Below are 16,503 nucleotides of genomic sequence, written 5' to 3' on the forward strand. Positions count from 1 at the left end.
AATTTTTTTCATGACACCCCTAGGCCAAAGGTTTCTTATTGAGAAACGTAGAAAGAAATATTAAAGTAAATTGTGTGTATAAGTATATGCCATCCTTTGGGTCAATAATGTGGTGAGGGGCAAGATTTGTCCACATATTTTATGACTGCCAGTCACCAGCACTGGTTTTGCCTATTACATTGACCATAAATAATAGGAATTGATCCTAGACCAACAATCCAAGGCCACAGACCCTCAGTACGTCTCTGACTAAAACCCTGACATATCACTGGTAATGTTGGGAGGTACTGCAGTTATCAAATATGTAAAGTAAGAGCTATGCAAAATCACCAGTAAAGCCTTTTTTTAAATTGATTTATTCATTTTAGTTACTGCACTGTGCTATAATTGCTTCTTGTCCATGGAACGGTTATTAACATAACAGTTGATATTAAGCGTTCTCCGCTGCATAATCCTTATTTGCACATACTACTACTATAATACTGTAAGGAGAAGTGTGAGAGCTAGACATGTTATTTCCCTGTCACATGAGGGTGTTCATTACCCAGACACCCCTCTGGTCGCCGCTTGGTTCGGTCTGTAAACTATATATAGCAGCTGACACGGCGCAGAGCCAGCCCTCCGGACACCCTGCACTTGGCGGCGCATACGGCAGAGAAATGGCTTCTTGGAGACTCTGCCAGCTGGTCCTTCGCGCTGTACCCCGGGCACAAGCAGCAGCGGCTGCCCCCCGGGCCATGTATGTCAGCAGAGCGATGAGCTCCGGAGGCGGTGGGTATAGTACAGCGCAGCGCCCGCTGTCTGGGGTCGCGGAGGTCACTGTGTGTAGCGGGGCCTGGCGTGTGTGGGCAGTGGCAGGGTGTCCGGGGTCTGGGCTGTTGTACAGAATTCCTGTGTGACAGTACAGGGGACTATAGCAGCAGCAGCGCACCGCCCCTGGTCACGTACTGCATTGCTGCACTGCCTGTGCCCGGGACACTCCGCAGGTGACACATGTCTGTGTGACCTTGTACTCAGCACGGTCACTGACTGCCTATACTGACGCTTCTGCTCTATAGTTTCTGGCTAATTAAGCTTCATATAGGCCTCTATAACTGCTCATCTTGGAGCTGTCCAGCGGTATAGATATACTGTGTATGACTGGCTGCATGGAATGTAGCATGGTGTACTTGTGTTTGCATCTTTATCAAATATATCAGATTGCCTCTTGTTTTTACTGGCCTCCTAATTGCTGCTTTTTTAAAAGTTTGTTTTTGTTAAACTTGCTTGTTTTAATTAATGTCCTATTCTAGAATGGTGTCATGTTTTGAACAAGCTTGCGTTCCTCAAATTCCTATTTATCACTAATCATACTCGGGCCCAGATTTATCAAGCCTTGGAGAGTGTTAAATTGTGCAGTGATAAAATGGGTGTATTTACTAAGTCTTGAATGGAGATAAAGTTCAGGGAGATTTAGTACCAGCCAATTGGCTCCTAACTGCCATGTCACAGGCTGTGTTTGAAAAATGACAGGAGCTGGTTGGGAGTTTAAAGTTGAGATGCATAAGGAATGATAAAGTACCAGCCAACCAGCTCCTGTCATTTTTCAAACATGGCAGTTAGGAGTGGGTGGGTTCAGCGCCGTAACTACCTATGTGCCCGGTGTGCCTGGCACACAGCGCGGTTACACTGAGGGCGCACGGCAAGCGGCATGTAATGAGTCAAATTGACTCATTACATGCCGCCTCTGCTGGGTGCCGTGCGCCGCACCGGAGGCAGAGGAGGAGGGAGGGGGACTTGAGCCGCAGCAGCGCTATGTCATTGGTAGCGGCGCCGCTGCAGCTGTCCCCTCTCCTTCTGTATTGGCTGCCCGGCGCTGCTGTGAATGCTGGGATGCGGTTCCCTCATCCCAGCATTCTCAGCAGCGGCCAGCCAATACGAAAGGAGAGGGGAGTGCTGCAGCGGCGCCGCTACCAATGACATAGCGCTGCTGCGGCTCAAGTCCCCCTTCCTCCTTCTCCACTGTGGCTGCCCAGGATCTCTGCCAGCACCGAGGAGCCTGAGAGATGGTAAGTATATAGCTCTCTCCTTCTGTCTCTCTCTCACCCCTTCTGTTTTTCTCTCTCTGGTGTCTGGCTGCCGCAATGTGTAAAAAGGGGGACTGGCTGCCGCAATGTGTAAAAAGGGGGACTGGCTGCCGTAATGTGTAAAAAGGGGGACGCTGTCTGCCATAATGTGTACAAAAAGGAGACGCTGTCTGCCGTAATGTGTAATAAGGGGGACGTTGTCTGCAGTAATGTTTAAAAAAGGGGATGCCGTCTGCCGTAGTGTGTAAAAAGGGGGACGCTGTCTGCCAAAATGTGTTAAAAGGGGGACGGTCTGCCAAAATGTGTAATAAGGGGAACGCTGTCTGCCAAAATGTGTAATAAGGGGGACGTTGTCTGCCGTAATGTGTAAAAAGGGGGACGCTGTCTGCCGTAATGTGTAAAAAGGGGGATGCTGTCTGCCGTAATGTGTAAAAAGGGGGATGCTGTCTGCCGTAATGTGTAAAAAGGGGGGCGCTGTCTGCCGTAATGTGTAAAAAGGGGGGCGCTGTCTGCCGTAATGTGTAAAAAGGGGGGCGCTGTCTGCCGTAATGTGTAAAAAGGGGGGCGCTGTCTGCCGTAATGTGTAAAAAGGGGGGCGCTGTCTGCCGTAATGTGTAAAAAGGGGGACGCTGTCTGCCGTAATGTGTAAAAAGGGGGACGCTGTCTGCCGTAATGTGTAAAAAGGGGGACGCTGTCTGCCGTAATGTGTAAAAAGGGGGACGCTGTCTGCCGTAATGTGTAAAAAGGGGGATGCCGTCTGCCGTAATGTGTAATAATGGGGACTGTCTGTCGTAATGTGTAATAAGGGGGACGTTGTCTGCCGTAAGGGGATGCTGTCTGCCGTAATGTGTAGAAAGGGGGACACTGTCTGCCGTAATGTGTAAAAAGGGGGACGCTGTCTGCCGTAATGTGTAAAAAGGCACGCCTTCACCTGGTGTAGTGGCACTACTGTGCAGCATAATTTGAATAATGGAGACTACTATGCACCGTAGTATGAATTGGCATTATTTTGTGGCCACGCCCCTTCCCTATGAAGCCACGCCGCTATACATTTTTGGCGCGCACTGCTCCTGTCTTGCATAGGGGGGGGGGCAATGCCATTTCTTGCACACAGCGTCAAAATACCTAGTTACGGCACTGGGTGGGTTGGTACTTTATCATTGTGCAATTGATCACACTCCAAGGCGTGATAAATCTGCGCCTCAATGTGATCTGGGTGTGATATTAGCGCCCAGAATCGCATTGCAGTATTCTGTTACAGTGGGCAAAAGGATCCCTTCCCTGCAATGTGCTCATTGTGGAAACAGGCCTGCTGCGCATATGTGATCCTGCAGCCATTGCTGCTGTATTGCTAATTATGTGACATGTAGCCCATAGGCTACAGCAGTCTAATGCCATCTTCAGATAGGGTTGTCAGCGGGGGCCAAGCTCAGGAATGCTTTATATTCTAGAGCTTAGTATATCTTGCAGCATCGCATCCCCCATAGAAACTTTTAGGGGTTGTGTAGAGGGACCACTGGGAATCTGTTTGAAATACCTCCAATCAAAATCCCGACAGCAATTGAACGACGGTCAAAATCCCAACATGGACAAAATACAGACATTTAAAATACCGACGAGGTCAAAATACCGACATGTAAAATGTCGACAGGTCAAAATGCTGACATACGTTTTTTTATTGTTTTTGGTGTGTATGTTGACTTAGGTCGACATGGACACCATAGAAGTGTACCGCGTCCCCTCGCATGGCTCGCTGCGCTCGCCATGCGTCGGGCACACTATTATAGTCCCCCTCCAGGTCAACTGGGATGGTAAAGTATGAACAAGTCGGTTTCAGTGAAAAAAATCATGAAACTCATGTCGCCATTTTGACCTGTCGCCATTTTAAATGTCGGGATTTTGACCGTCTGTCAATTGCTGTCGGTACTTTGATTGTCGGTAAATTGACTGCATCCCGACCACAGCACATAACAGATATCTGATGCGTACCCCTCAGTCATACAAAATAACCCCTCCCCCTTTTTCTGGGAAAGACAGAACTATTTTATTGGTGATAAGGTGCACTGTATTTTCCTTAACACTGAGCAGTTCAATTTTTGCTTTGTTTTGTACCCCTTAGCCGCAGGAGAGACCTTTCTTCTTACAGCCAGCTAAGGTGAGAAGAAATTCAAAGTCTATGGTCTGGCCGCCCTAACCAGGGCTTTATACAGGTTTAGCTTCTATACGTAGCTAAACCCTGTCTATTTGGGTGCGTTAAAAATGATAGGCGCATGATCGAAGCAACAATTGAATTACCTTGATGGGCGGCCTTTACTTTGGGTGCCCATTAAAACAATAGACTCTCCCCCATAATGTCTGTTTTGCAGAGGCCATTTAGTGTGGCTGTAATCACATCTGGGTGTGCACATTGTGACACTTTTAGGGGGATATCCAATTAGCCCCGTTTTTTTACCGGGGCTAATTGTCCCGCCGGCTTATCAGGGACTTTGTTTCACCTGCCTCCGGCAGGCAAAGCGCAATCCCCGGAAACAGACAGTTTTCGTCCGAAAATGGGGCTGTTTCACCCGAAAACACACAGGTTTCACTGAACCTGTGTGTTTTCGGGAGAAAAGGTGTTTGTTTTTGTTTTTTTACACACGCGATTTAATAGGGTAGCCTGAAAAAAAAATCTGTGAAACATCGGAAAAGTCCGATAAATGCCCGTTTTTCGGACCCGATGTTTTAACGGGGATAATTGGATATCCCCCTTAGTGCGGTTCTGGCGATTGTTACATAAGAGCTATATTTGTAGGCTCACAAAAATCAGTGGTAGGTTAGGGTCCCCTTTCCAGGCTTAAAATATGGCCTGCATTGCTGTTAGACAAAAGAATAGACTTTGACTTATTTTATGGTACAAATGTAGTTGGCAGTCTTGTATTGAAGTAGTAATTTTATAGACCTAGCCATTTTTTTTTTCTTCTAGTATAAACACTACTGAATGCTGCATACAGCTTCAGCTGAAAAGCAGGGGCATCACTAGTGCTCTGCTGTGGAAAATGACACAAAGCTGTGCCTGAACTACATGCAACCGCTCCATTGCCCTGAATGCAATTACATATTTGTAATTGCACAGATTGTGGCAAGATTGTAACCACCGATGGTCAACCCTATTACACACAAACAATTGATGGTTAAACACCAATATTTGATGGTTCTCCACCCACAGGGCCCCCCAATGCCGCCCCCCCCCCCCTTCATGCCTGGATACAGAGCCTAGCTTCTGCCCTGATGCACATGTGAAGCCCTGCCCCCAGGTTTTGATTGGCTTGCAGCCTAGTAAGTAGTAAAGCAGAGATGACCTTGGTTTTATACCACAAGGTTATCAACTAGCGGTGCCATTGATGGTTAACCCGTCAATAGCCAGCCCTGGTGTGTAGTATGGAGTTCTGAATTGATACGCCTTTTCCACTAGCTAAATTTACCTGTGTTTTTGCACGGGGGTGTGCATCTACACGTGTTTTTAGTAAGTGGAAACGGCTCAACACGGGTTGAGTGACCCTGGAATCCTACCCGGGTAGCTACCTGGGTTTAACACGGTAATGACCCAGGTAATTGTGCAGTGGAAACGGCGGGGCCGACACGGGTTGTAGCCGAGTTAAACATCCCAAATCGGACCCGGTACTCAGGTGGAAAAGAGGTATTAGTGTCCATTACTGAATGCTATATATTCCATAATTTAATAAATGAACCCTTGCATATAGATATTTTTTTTTTTTTTTGTGGGACAAAATACGCACATACAGAACTCCCATGTATAGGCAGACTGAATCGGGCAATTACAAAAGGTGTTTTTGATACTAGGAAGACCGTTATCACATGAATGGCAACATTGCTTTCAAGACTACTGAAATATGTATTTGTATGGTTGATTGTATTAGGAAACAAAAAGGAACATTCAGTATTGGCAACCCTGGGGGTAATTCCAAGTTAATCGCAGCAGGAAATTTTTTAGCAGTTGGGCAAAACCATGTGCACTGCAGGGGGGGCTGATATAACGTGCAGAGAGTTAGATTTGGGTGGGTTATTTTGTTTCTGTGCAGGGTAAATACTGGCTGCTTTATTTTTACACTGCAATTTAGATTGCAGATTGAACACACCACACCCAAATCTAACTCTCTGCACATGTTATATCTGCCTCACCTGCACTGCACATGGTTTTGCCCAACTGCTAAAACATTTCCTGCTGCGATCAACTTGGAATTACCCCCCCCCCCCCCCGGTCTCCTCCAAAAACTTGACGTTGGCAATCTTTCCATTGAACCACTTAGCTGTCAGTCTTTCTCCTACTTCATAAGAGGTCACTAACATTCGGATTGGCATACTACAGGTAAATGAGTAAACCAGCCACTTACTATATATAGGAAGTATAAAATCAGTAAACAATAGAAATAAGAGTCTGTGAACCACAAGTCTGGTAATGTCCTTCTACATGAGTCTGTCTCCACAGTCCTAGTAGTGCCCCATCACACTCCTGTCTAGACTCTTCTTTTTTTTTTATGGAGGGGGGGGGCATTTTCAGCCCTGGTGTTTAATGGCTGATTTTTGCACTTTTTGGTGGAAAAACAACAAGCAGTGTTTTTCATCAAAGGTCTTCTAGCATTTTGGGATACATAAAAATGTAAAGTGATTTTTCAGTGTTTGAATGCCGTTTTGCAAAAGACTGTAATAAATGTTTACCTGTCATCTGAGCCCCCCAAAAAAGCTTTTTCCCATCAATACAACCTCTCCACATACCTGTCCCACAAAATTTAACCCATAATTGAGCTTTTTAGAGAAATTCACCTGAAAGCTGACATATCGTCATTTAGCCAAATGACGCTATTTAAACTCCAAGTGCATGATTTTTATTGGGAGGTGCGCACCAGGGGGTCTGCACTGTCAGTCAATATTTTTGTCACTAACATTTCACCTATATGGGTGGAATTGGCGCACAAAGAGGGTCATTCAGACCTGGCCGCTTATGCGGACTGCAACGCAGTTTGTCGATGGTGGTTGTTTGCTTGGTGGTGATGCAGCATTGGTGGGGCGAATGGGATGGGCAGGGGCCATTTGTGGGACAGCTGCATGACGTCACATGCAACCACTAAAAAAAATAAAATAATGGCATCTGACAGTGCAGCCGGGCTGTGCTGCCAGGGGTCAACCTTAATTCCGATGTGTCCACATGATGGGCAGCAACCAGCATGTGAGGAGTTGAACGCAGATCTGGTTGTGTATTCAACCATCTGTGTTCATCTCTAAATAACCCCCCAAAACATGGAATTTGATTACAAATGACATACAAGTTTGCCATGAGAATTGCTTGCAGGTCCCAACTTTCACCTAACTGTGTTTCTGGAGGGGGGGTGTACAGTGTAAAGGCTGGCTTGGGGGTGTATAGGGAGGATACATTAAAATTGCTGGCTGTTGGGATCCCGGCGATCAGGATACAGATGCCGGAACCCTGATAGTCGACAATGCCGCTAGCCGGAATCCAGGCAAAACAAAGCGAGCCCACAGTGTGGCAAGTGCAGCGAGCCCACAAGGGAACTCTTTGCGCTCGCCCTGCTGCCGGCATTCTAGTGGGCGGGATGCCTCTGTTGGGATATGGACAAGCCGGCATCCCGCCTGCCGGTAAATCATACTGAATTTGTATAGGGGGTTAGCCCAGCTTGACTGCAGTATTAAACCATACAAAACATAACTTTTACATATTGTGGTTGACCGCCCCCCTGATTTACCACTGATTGCACACTGCAGACATGTAATGCATCTATGAGGTAACTTCATACAACGTAACCGTAAATGTAGAAAATGTACCAGAAAAGGGTATCTACACATCATTCTGATGTCACCTTGTGACATTTGTATTATGTAGCATTATTTTTTCTTACACTTTGGCTGTAGTTAAGAGTAGGGAGTGGTATTAATGACACAGTGCCACTGCGCTGGTAGCCACAGTACGTTTAATTCAGCCTTGCTTACGATGGCATAGTTTTAAACCTGGTTACAGTACACATACCCTTGTATATTTTGTGTGAGACAATGACCTCTTCTTTCTTGTGTTTAGGTATTCCCACTGACGAGCAGCAGGCAACTGGACTTGAGAGAAAAATCCTCGAAGCTCTGAAGAAAGGAGAGGTAGCACATGTGTTCCTGAATGTAGTTCATCCTTAGCTTGTCTGAGTTAGACTGAATTAAGCTTTAGGAGGACATTTACTAAGCAGTGATAAGATCATAGAAGTGAGCCAGTGGAGAAGTTGCCTATGGCAACCAATCAGCACTGAAGTGACATCTATAATTTGCATACTGTAAAATGATACAGAGCTGCTGATTGGTTGATGGGGTCACTTCTCCACTGGCTCACTTCTCCGCTCTTATCACTGCTTAGAAAATGTCCCCCTTAGCTACTTCTCTGTTTCCTGTTAAACACTACTAAAGTTCTGACCCTCATCAGGCCTGCTATAAAATGTCATTGAGTGATGACCCTGCTGCTGGTGTGTGCAGTCTGTGTCCAACCACATTAGTTAATACAAAACGATAAACATTTTTTGCCAGTTTGAGGTTTTACTGACACCTTTTAGATTGGTCATTTGTAGGCTGCCTAGGCTCAGTGGTAAGGGATCATTCAGTACATCAGTAGTGAATGTATAGCAACAGCTTCCCTATTCTACGTTTTTATAACCAGCATATAAATACATTGATTAAACAGGTTAATCCTATAATTGCTATATTGTGATTCACTGTATAATAACGAGTAAGATTCATTACTACTAATATATTTCTCTGCACATGTGCGCTCATTCAGGGTATAGGTAATACTACATTTTGTGATTTTAATGCAATTTAGAATAAATCTGAATATTTTAGTATATCTATACTCTAATAGTGTGTGCCCCTCTTTCAAAGTACTCTCATCCCTCCCTCTATACCCTCACCCCTTCTACTTTATGCTGGTCATAAACCACTTTGCACCTTCTTTGACTAAAACACTTCTACCAACATTGTTTTTCTTATGTCCATCCACTTGGGGTACAGTGGGCCATGAGTTAGTCTTTCAAGCCTTTAGTAATGGAAAATATGTTTGTGGTCTTCCCTCTTCTGTACCCCCTCTTAACTCTCTGCTTTCACATCCAGTTAGTCTACCTATGTTTCTCTTACGTCCTAGAGGATGCTGGGGTCCATATTAGTACCATGGGGTATAGACGGGTCCACCAGGAGCCATTGGCACTTTAAGAGTTTAATAGTGTGGGCTGGCTCCTCCCTCTATGCCCCTCCTACCAGACTCAATTTAGAAAATGTGCCCGGAGGAGCCGGTCACAGCTAGGGGAGCTCTCCTGAGCTTTCTTGGTAAAGTTTTTTTTTTTTTTAGAGTTTATTGCTTTACAGGAGGCTGCTTGCAACAGCCTGCCTGCATCGAGGGACTGAGGGGAGGTGGGGGGGGGGGGGGGGTAGTGTCCACCCTGCAGGGGCTGAGTCACTGCCTCCGCTGACTGGACATTGAGCTCCAGAGGGAACAATCGCGACTCGCCATAGGGTACCGCTCGCCCCAGCAGCCAGCCGCCACCCCCTTTCAGAGCTGAAGTTGGCGAGTAAGTCACTGTCCCCCCTCACAAGCGGGGGGTCAGTGTGAAGAAGACGGCTTGCGGGTACTTCTCAGCGGTGCGGCGCTTGGAGGTGCGCCCTGAGCCTGCTCTAGACCCTAACTGACCTGTCCAGCCTGTCGGGGTCCGTGGATCTCTGCCAGCAGAAAAATCCTCCGGGCCAGTATAATCTAAAGAAGAGCGGGAAGCTGGCGCCATTGCGGGGGCGGAGCTTCTCAGAGCGGACCCAGCAGCGTTCAGCGCCATTTTCCTGTCTGCAGCACCCTGCCAGCGGAAGTCCAGGTCCCTCCAGAGCACCTCCAGCGATCGGTACGGTACCAGGGGGGTGTAAAAGGGAGGGGTGTCTGAAGGGCTGTCACCTATTAAGGGACTCAGTCAGCGCTGGTGTGGGGTCTCCCTATACCTGTTATAGCACTGTGTGTGGGTTGGCTCCAATCTCTGTCTCTCTCATTCTTGGGGGGGGGGGGGGGGGGGGGGGGGGAACTCTGTCTGCCCAGTACCCTGTGTGTTTGTGGGGTGTTTGGTGGGTGTGTGACAACATGTCTAGGGACACTGTTTCACATGCTGCAGAGGATTTGTCTTCCCAGGAAGACTCCATTCCATGTAATCAAGATTGCACTGTTGTAGTGCAGATCCCAGCTAGAGAGCCAGAATGGTTAGTCTCTGAGGGGGACTATTTCTCAGATTTTGGATAGGGTGGCTAGGACTGAACATGCCACTCAGGTCCTGCAATCCTCTATGGTCATGTGGTCTGATACTGCATTCTCGGGGTCCCCTGCGGTGCATTCTCACAAACGTGCGCTTGCAATGCTTATGCAGGATGACACGGACACAGATTCTGACACTGCAGACGGTGACGGGGATGTGTTGAGGGGGACAGCATCACTTGCTAAGGGGGTGCAATTAATGATTGAAGCTGTAAGGGATGTTTTACACATTTCTGACATGGCTCCTGAGCAAGTGGAGGAGGCCTTTTTTACAGATAATAAAAAGCCCCCCCCCCTCCCTTTCCCGGCATCCAAAGAATTAAACGCTGTCTTTTAAAAAGCCTGGGAAACTCCAGAAAAGAATTCTTCTGGAGGCCATCAGAAAATTGGTGGTGCCAGAGGTCATTGTTCCAGTTCCACCTCAGCAGTGGAACAAAGATTATTCGAACCTTTTTGTGGTACCAAAACCGGATGGTTCGGTACGGTCTATCCTGAACTTAGTCTTTGAACCCTTATCTCGGAGTTCAAATTCAAGATGGGATCTCTGAGAGCTGTCATCTCAGGACTGACGGAGGGGGAGTTCCTGGTGTCTCTGGACATCAAGGATGCATACCTCCACATTCCCATTTGGTCGCTGCATCAGGCATATCTCAGGTATGCACTGTTGGACGATTACTATCAGTTCCAGGTGCTGCCGTTTGGCCTCTCCACAGCACCAAGGATCTTCACCAAGGTGATAGCGGAGATGATGGTTTTCCTCTGCAAGCAGGGGGTGAACATAATTCCATATCTGGACGATCTCCTGATCAAGGCATTGTCCAGGGAAAAGTTGTTGCGATCCATTGCACTCATGACACAGCTGCTCAGGAAGCGCGGTTGGATCCTGAACCTTCCAAAGTCTCATCTGGAGCCGACAAGGAGGCTGTCTTTCCTGGGAATGATCCTCGACACGGAAGTGCAGAGGGTATTTCTTGCGGTGGAGAAAGCATAGGTGATTCAAACAATGGTCCAGGATGTGTTAAAGCAGGCCTGGCCAACCTGTGGCTCTCCAGATGTTGTGAAACTACACATCCCAGCATGCCCTGCCACAGTTTTAGCATTCCCTAATAGCAAAACTGTGGCAAAGCATGATGGGACTTGTAGTTTTACAACAGCTGGAGAGCCACAGGTTGGCCAGGCCTGTGTTAAAGCCTACCCAGGTATCGGTTCATCAGTGCATCCGCCTTCTTGGGAAGATGGTTGCCACCTACGAGGCTCTGCAGTACGGCAGGTTTAATGCTCGACCTTTTCAGCTGGATCTCTTGGACCAGTGGGCGGGCTCTCACCTACACATGCACAAGAGGATACGCCTGTCTCCGAAAGCCAGGATTTCACTCCTCTGGTGGCTACAACTTCCTCACCTTCTGGAAGGCTGAAGGTTCGGAATTCAGGACTGGATCCTTTTAACCACAGATGCAAGTCTAAGAGGTTGGGGAGCAGTCGCTCTGGGGGAAACCTTCCAAGGACAGTGGTCGAATCAAGAATCTCTTCTCCCAATAAACATCCTGGTGCTAAGGGCCGTGTACAACGCCCTTCTGCAAACAGCACACCTTCTACAGGATCGGGCTGTTCAGGTGCAGTCGGACAACGTGACCACTGTGGCCTACATAAACTGACAAGGTGGAACGAAGAGCAGGGCTGCAATGTCAGAGGTGTCAAGAATCCTCCTCTGGGCAGAAAGGCACGCTATAGCGATGTCAGCAATCTTCATTCCGTGAGTAGACAACTGGGAAGCAGACTTCCTCAGCAGACACTATCTCCATCAAGCGGAGTGGGGCCTCCATCCGGAGGTGTTTGAGGAGGTAACTGGTTGGTGGGAGGTTCCTCAGGTAGACATTATGGCCTCCCACCTCAACAAGAAGCTGGGTAGGTACTGTTCCAGGTCGAGAGACCCTCAGGCAGTGGCAGTGGACGCACTGGTAACACCGTGGGTGTTCACGTCAGTGTATGTGTTCCCTCCACTTCCTCTGATTCCAAAGGTTCTTCAGCTGGTAAGAAGAACAAAGGTTCTGGCAATCCTCATTGCTCCGGACTGGCCAAGAAGGGCTTGGTATGCAGATCTACTGGATCTTCTGCTGGAAGATCCAAGGCCCTTACCTCTTCGGGAGGATCTGCTACTGCAGGGGCCGTTCGCCTATCAAGACTTACCACGGCTACGTTTGACAGCCAGATCTTAGCTTGGAAAGGTATTCATAGTGAAGTCATTCCTACCCTGATTCAGGCTAGGAAGGGGGTGACGTCTAAACATTACCACCGTATTTGGAAGAAATTATGTTTCTTGGTGTGAATCCAGGAAATTTCCTGCGGTGGAGTTTCAACTTGGACGTTTTCTCCTTTTCCTGCAAGCAGGAGTGGATATGGGCCTGAGATTGGGATCCATCAAGGTCCAAATCTCTGCTTTGTCCATCTTCTTTCAAAAACAATTGGCTATCCTCCCTGAGGTTCATACCTTTTTTAAAAGGGGTTCTGCACATCCAGCCTCCCTTTGTGGCGCCAACGGCACCCTGGGATCTAGATGTGGTGTTGCAGTTCCTACAGTCAGCGTGGTTTGAGCCTCTACTGGAGGCTGACATCAAGTTTCTCACGTGGAAGGTGGTCACTTTGTTGGCCTTGGCTTCTGCCCGACACGTGTCGGAATTGGGGGCTTTATCTTGCAAAAGTCCTTATCTGATCTTCCATGAAGACAGGGCGGAACTTAGGACTCGTCCACAGTTCCTGCCTAAGGTTGTATCTGCTTTCCATATCAACCAACCTATTGTGGTGCCAGTGGCTACTGACTCCTCAATTGCTTCAAAGGCCTTGGCTGTTGTAAGGGGTTTGAAGATCTATGTGAAGAGGACTGCTCGTCATAGGAAATCTGACTCTTTGTCCTCTACGACGCCAAGAATATTGGGTGTACTGCTTCTAAGCAGTCGATTTCGCGCTGGATCAGGTTCATTATTCAGCATGTGTATTCCACGGCAGGATTGCCGTGTCCGAAATCGGTTAAGGCCCACTCTACTCGTAAAGTGGGTTCTTCCTGGGCGGCTGCCCGGGGTGTCTCGGCCTTACAGCTTTGCCGAGCTGCTACTTGGTTTGGTTCGAACACGTTTGCAAAGTTTTACAAGTTCGATACTCTGGCCTCTGATGACCTCAAATTTGGTCAAGCAGGATTGCAGGAGCCTCTGCGCTCTCCCTCCCGTACTGGGAGCTTTGGTACATCCCCATGGTACTAATATGGACCCAGTATCCTCCAGGACGTAAGAGAAAATAGGATTTTAATTATCTGCCGGTAAATCCTTTTCTCGTAATCTGTAGAGGATGCTGGGCGCCCGCCCAGCGCTTTGTTTTCCTGCATTGGTTTTATAGTTCAGTACTGCCTGGTTCCTAGGTAAGTTCTGCATTATTTACTGTTTCAGCTGTTGCTGAGTTTTCCGGCATGTTTACCGGATTTGTTTGTTGTGTGAGCTGGTATGAATCTCACCACTATCTGTGTAATTCATTCTCTCAAAGTATGTCGTCTCCTCGGGCACAGTTTCTAGACGGAGTCTGGTAGGAGGGGCATAGAGGGAGGAGCCAGCCCACACTATTAAACTCTTAAAGTGCCAATGGCTCCTGGTGGACCGGTCTATACCCCATGGTACTAATATGGACCCCCAGCATCCTCTACGGACTGCGAGAAAAGGATTTACCGGCAGGTAATTAAAATCCTATTTTCTGGTTTCCCGACTGTCTGCAGATTTTTTGGCTTTGAAAACGTTCTAATCTGAAGTGTCGACAGTGGAGAATACGTAATTTGTCAATGTCCGGAACCTCCCAAATGGTGGGGGTTTCAGACAGTGGAAAAGTTTAACTTCTGCTAGTTTGGAGGATGGGTTTGATTATGTATTTATTGATTGCAGATAAAAATGACCGTGTTGAAAATGCTTTTGTTTTCCCCTGGAAGTGTTCTAGTTTTTACCCTCTTTCCTTGATACAGGCTGAAAAGATGATTGTGGTAAATACACTGGGGATTAACACCCCAGTGTCCTCCAGCACAACAAGCTGTCTTGGTTACATATATTTGCAAATACAGTATATGATTAATCCACCAGGCCCTGACAAGGCTTACCTGATGCTGGTGGTCCCTAAGTCTAGGCCTGGGATGCAGAACCCCACAAACCGGCAAAGGCCAGCTACCCCTAGGCAGCACAATGCGAGAAAGTAAAATGTTAGTGCATGTTAATAAAAGTAAAGTAAACTCTATATACAAACTCAATATACAAGTGAAGGTGTAATTTAAAAGTCCATTTGTTAAGGGGGTACTAAATAAGATCTCGGTGTGCTACCCCAAATCAGCTTCAGATGCTATATGCCTTAGATTGTAGTATATAGATGTAGTAATGTAAATGTTTTACGTTTAGTCACTGACAACTCTTTAATGCATCCACATTTCAAGCCCTGAAGCTGTTTCTTTACCTTTGAAGGATCCTTACAACATATTAAAGCCAAAGTCCTATTCTGGAACGAAGGATAATCCACATATTGTGCCGTCAGTCAACAAACAAAGACTTGTGGGTTGCATATGTAAGTACTGGGAATATTGTCATTCTGTAGCAATGTGTAATGAATGGTAGATAAATTGTAATCCATTTTACACTTGCTAAGCATAGGATTCAGTCTATTCAGCCAGAAATAGTTTTTGCCTCTTATACCTAACCACAATACGCCATACAGCATGAGATGCCTGGTGTGAGTGAGACTCATTGAGCGGTGTAGCAAAACAAGTTTTCATTACATTTTGTATCTTATTCACATCGCAGGCAAAGCAAAACACTACTCAAACACTACTACAGATGCTGGGCTGTGACTTTAACCACACAGGAAATAGTTTAAAACATGTATAAACTTGCAGATGAATTGCAGTAGAACCTGGCATGAGAAAAAGCTGTGGCATACTTATATAGATTTAGGGCCAGATGTACAAGTAATAAATTGCACAGTGATAAAGTACCAACCAACCAGCACCTATCATTTTTTCAAACCTAGCCTGTAGCATGCCAGTTACAACTTGATTGGCTGTTACTTTATCACCATGAAGTTGTTCACTTTTCAAGGCTTAGTATGAGGGCCCACACCCATCACCTATTTATGTGGCCTTTCTGCTTTATATCCTATCTTTGTATTTTTATACTATTGGAAGACCGTATCGTTGAATATTCTGTAAACACATATTTAAAACTGTACTGCCCACTACAAGAGATGATTGGGATAACCTCCATTCTGACGCGGTGATTGTAGAATTATGTTCACTGAGCGTTAACATGGTTTTGAAACGTCACAAAGGCTCTTCACTTTATTAACTTACAACTGGGCCATCATACTTCAGAAAAAAAAATCTAGTTTTATAATTGCCACGGTTTCTGATTGGCTATTTATAATGTGCCATAGCCAAGGCATTCTAGAGGAGATTCTTATGTAGACTGATAGACATTTTCTTTCTTTTTTTTTTTTCTTTACTGTAGGTGAAGAAGACAATTCTCAGGTCATTTGGTTTTGGATCCACGAAGGCCATGTGCACCGCTGTCCTGAGTGTGGCGCTCACTACAAACTTGTACCTTATGAGCTGCCACACTGATTGCTTGCAGTGACCATGCATACCACTTACTGACCCTAAAAAATGCTTAATACATTTTTGACCTATTGATTGTAATCTGTGTCATTTTTACTTCTATATAAATTTCTCATAAAGAGCTGTGATAAAAGGCATTTTTATATTTGGCAAGGGGGGGGGGGGGGGGTTGTTCAGTCAGTATGAGTATCAAAGGAGGACACATTTTTAAAAGCTTCACATATTTGGATAGAATGCCAATCTAAACTCAGACAGGAATGCGAATAACAATACATTTGGCCTGCAATCATAGTAATTGTCACTTGCTGGTCGGCAGCCTGTGTGGTCCTATTGTGTTGCTTGGACACCTGGATTGGAAGATATGCATCACGCACTCCTGGAAACCTCCTTTTTGTGGTCCCTGAGCACTTATTCACTGAATAACTAAAGGGCACTGCCATTTCTATGGGCTAATGGTCAGCTTGGTATCATTTGTGGAA

The 16,503-nt window shown here is 46.5% G+C and overlaps 1 protein-coding gene across 1 annotated transcript; it reads left to right on the forward strand.

Moving 5' to 3' along the window:
• Window positions 1-592: 592 nt before the first annotated feature.
• LOC135056405 (cytochrome c oxidase subunit 5B, mitochondrial-like) lies at window positions 593-16,105 on the forward strand. The gene is made up of 4 exons (XM_063961505.1): window positions 593-771; window positions 8,155-8,225; window positions 14,880-14,979; window positions 15,918-16,105. The coding sequence occupies exons 1-4, from the start codon at window positions 660-662 to the stop codon at window positions 16,028-16,030; spliced, it is 396 nt and encodes a 131-aa protein (XP_063817575.1). The 5' UTR covers window positions 593-659; the 3' UTR covers window positions 16,031-16,105.
• Window positions 16,106-16,503: the final 398 nt, after the last annotated feature.

The sequence above is a fragment of the Pseudophryne corroboree genome, chromosome 3 (assembly GCF_028390025.1).
Source record: "Pseudophryne corroboree isolate aPseCor3 chromosome 3, aPseCor3.hap2, whole genome shotgun sequence".
In the NCBI taxonomy this organism is placed as follows: Eukaryota; Metazoa; Chordata; class Amphibia; order Anura; family Myobatrachidae; genus Pseudophryne; species Pseudophryne corroboree.

Bases quoted from the DNA above. Each gene is read 5' to 3' on its own strand.
- LOC135056405 (XM_063961505.1), top strand. From the start codon at position 660: ATGGCTTCTTGGAGACTCTGCCAGCTGGTCCTTCGCGCTGTACCCCGG. The intron at 772-8,154 runs GTGGGTATAGTA...TCTTGTGTTTAG, and splicing joins AGCGATGAGCTCCGGAGGCG to GTATTCCCACTGACGAGCAG. The intron at 14,980-15,917 runs GTAAGTACTGGG...TCTTTACTGTAG, and splicing joins AAGACTTGTGGGTTGCATAT to GTGAAGAAGACAATTCTCAG.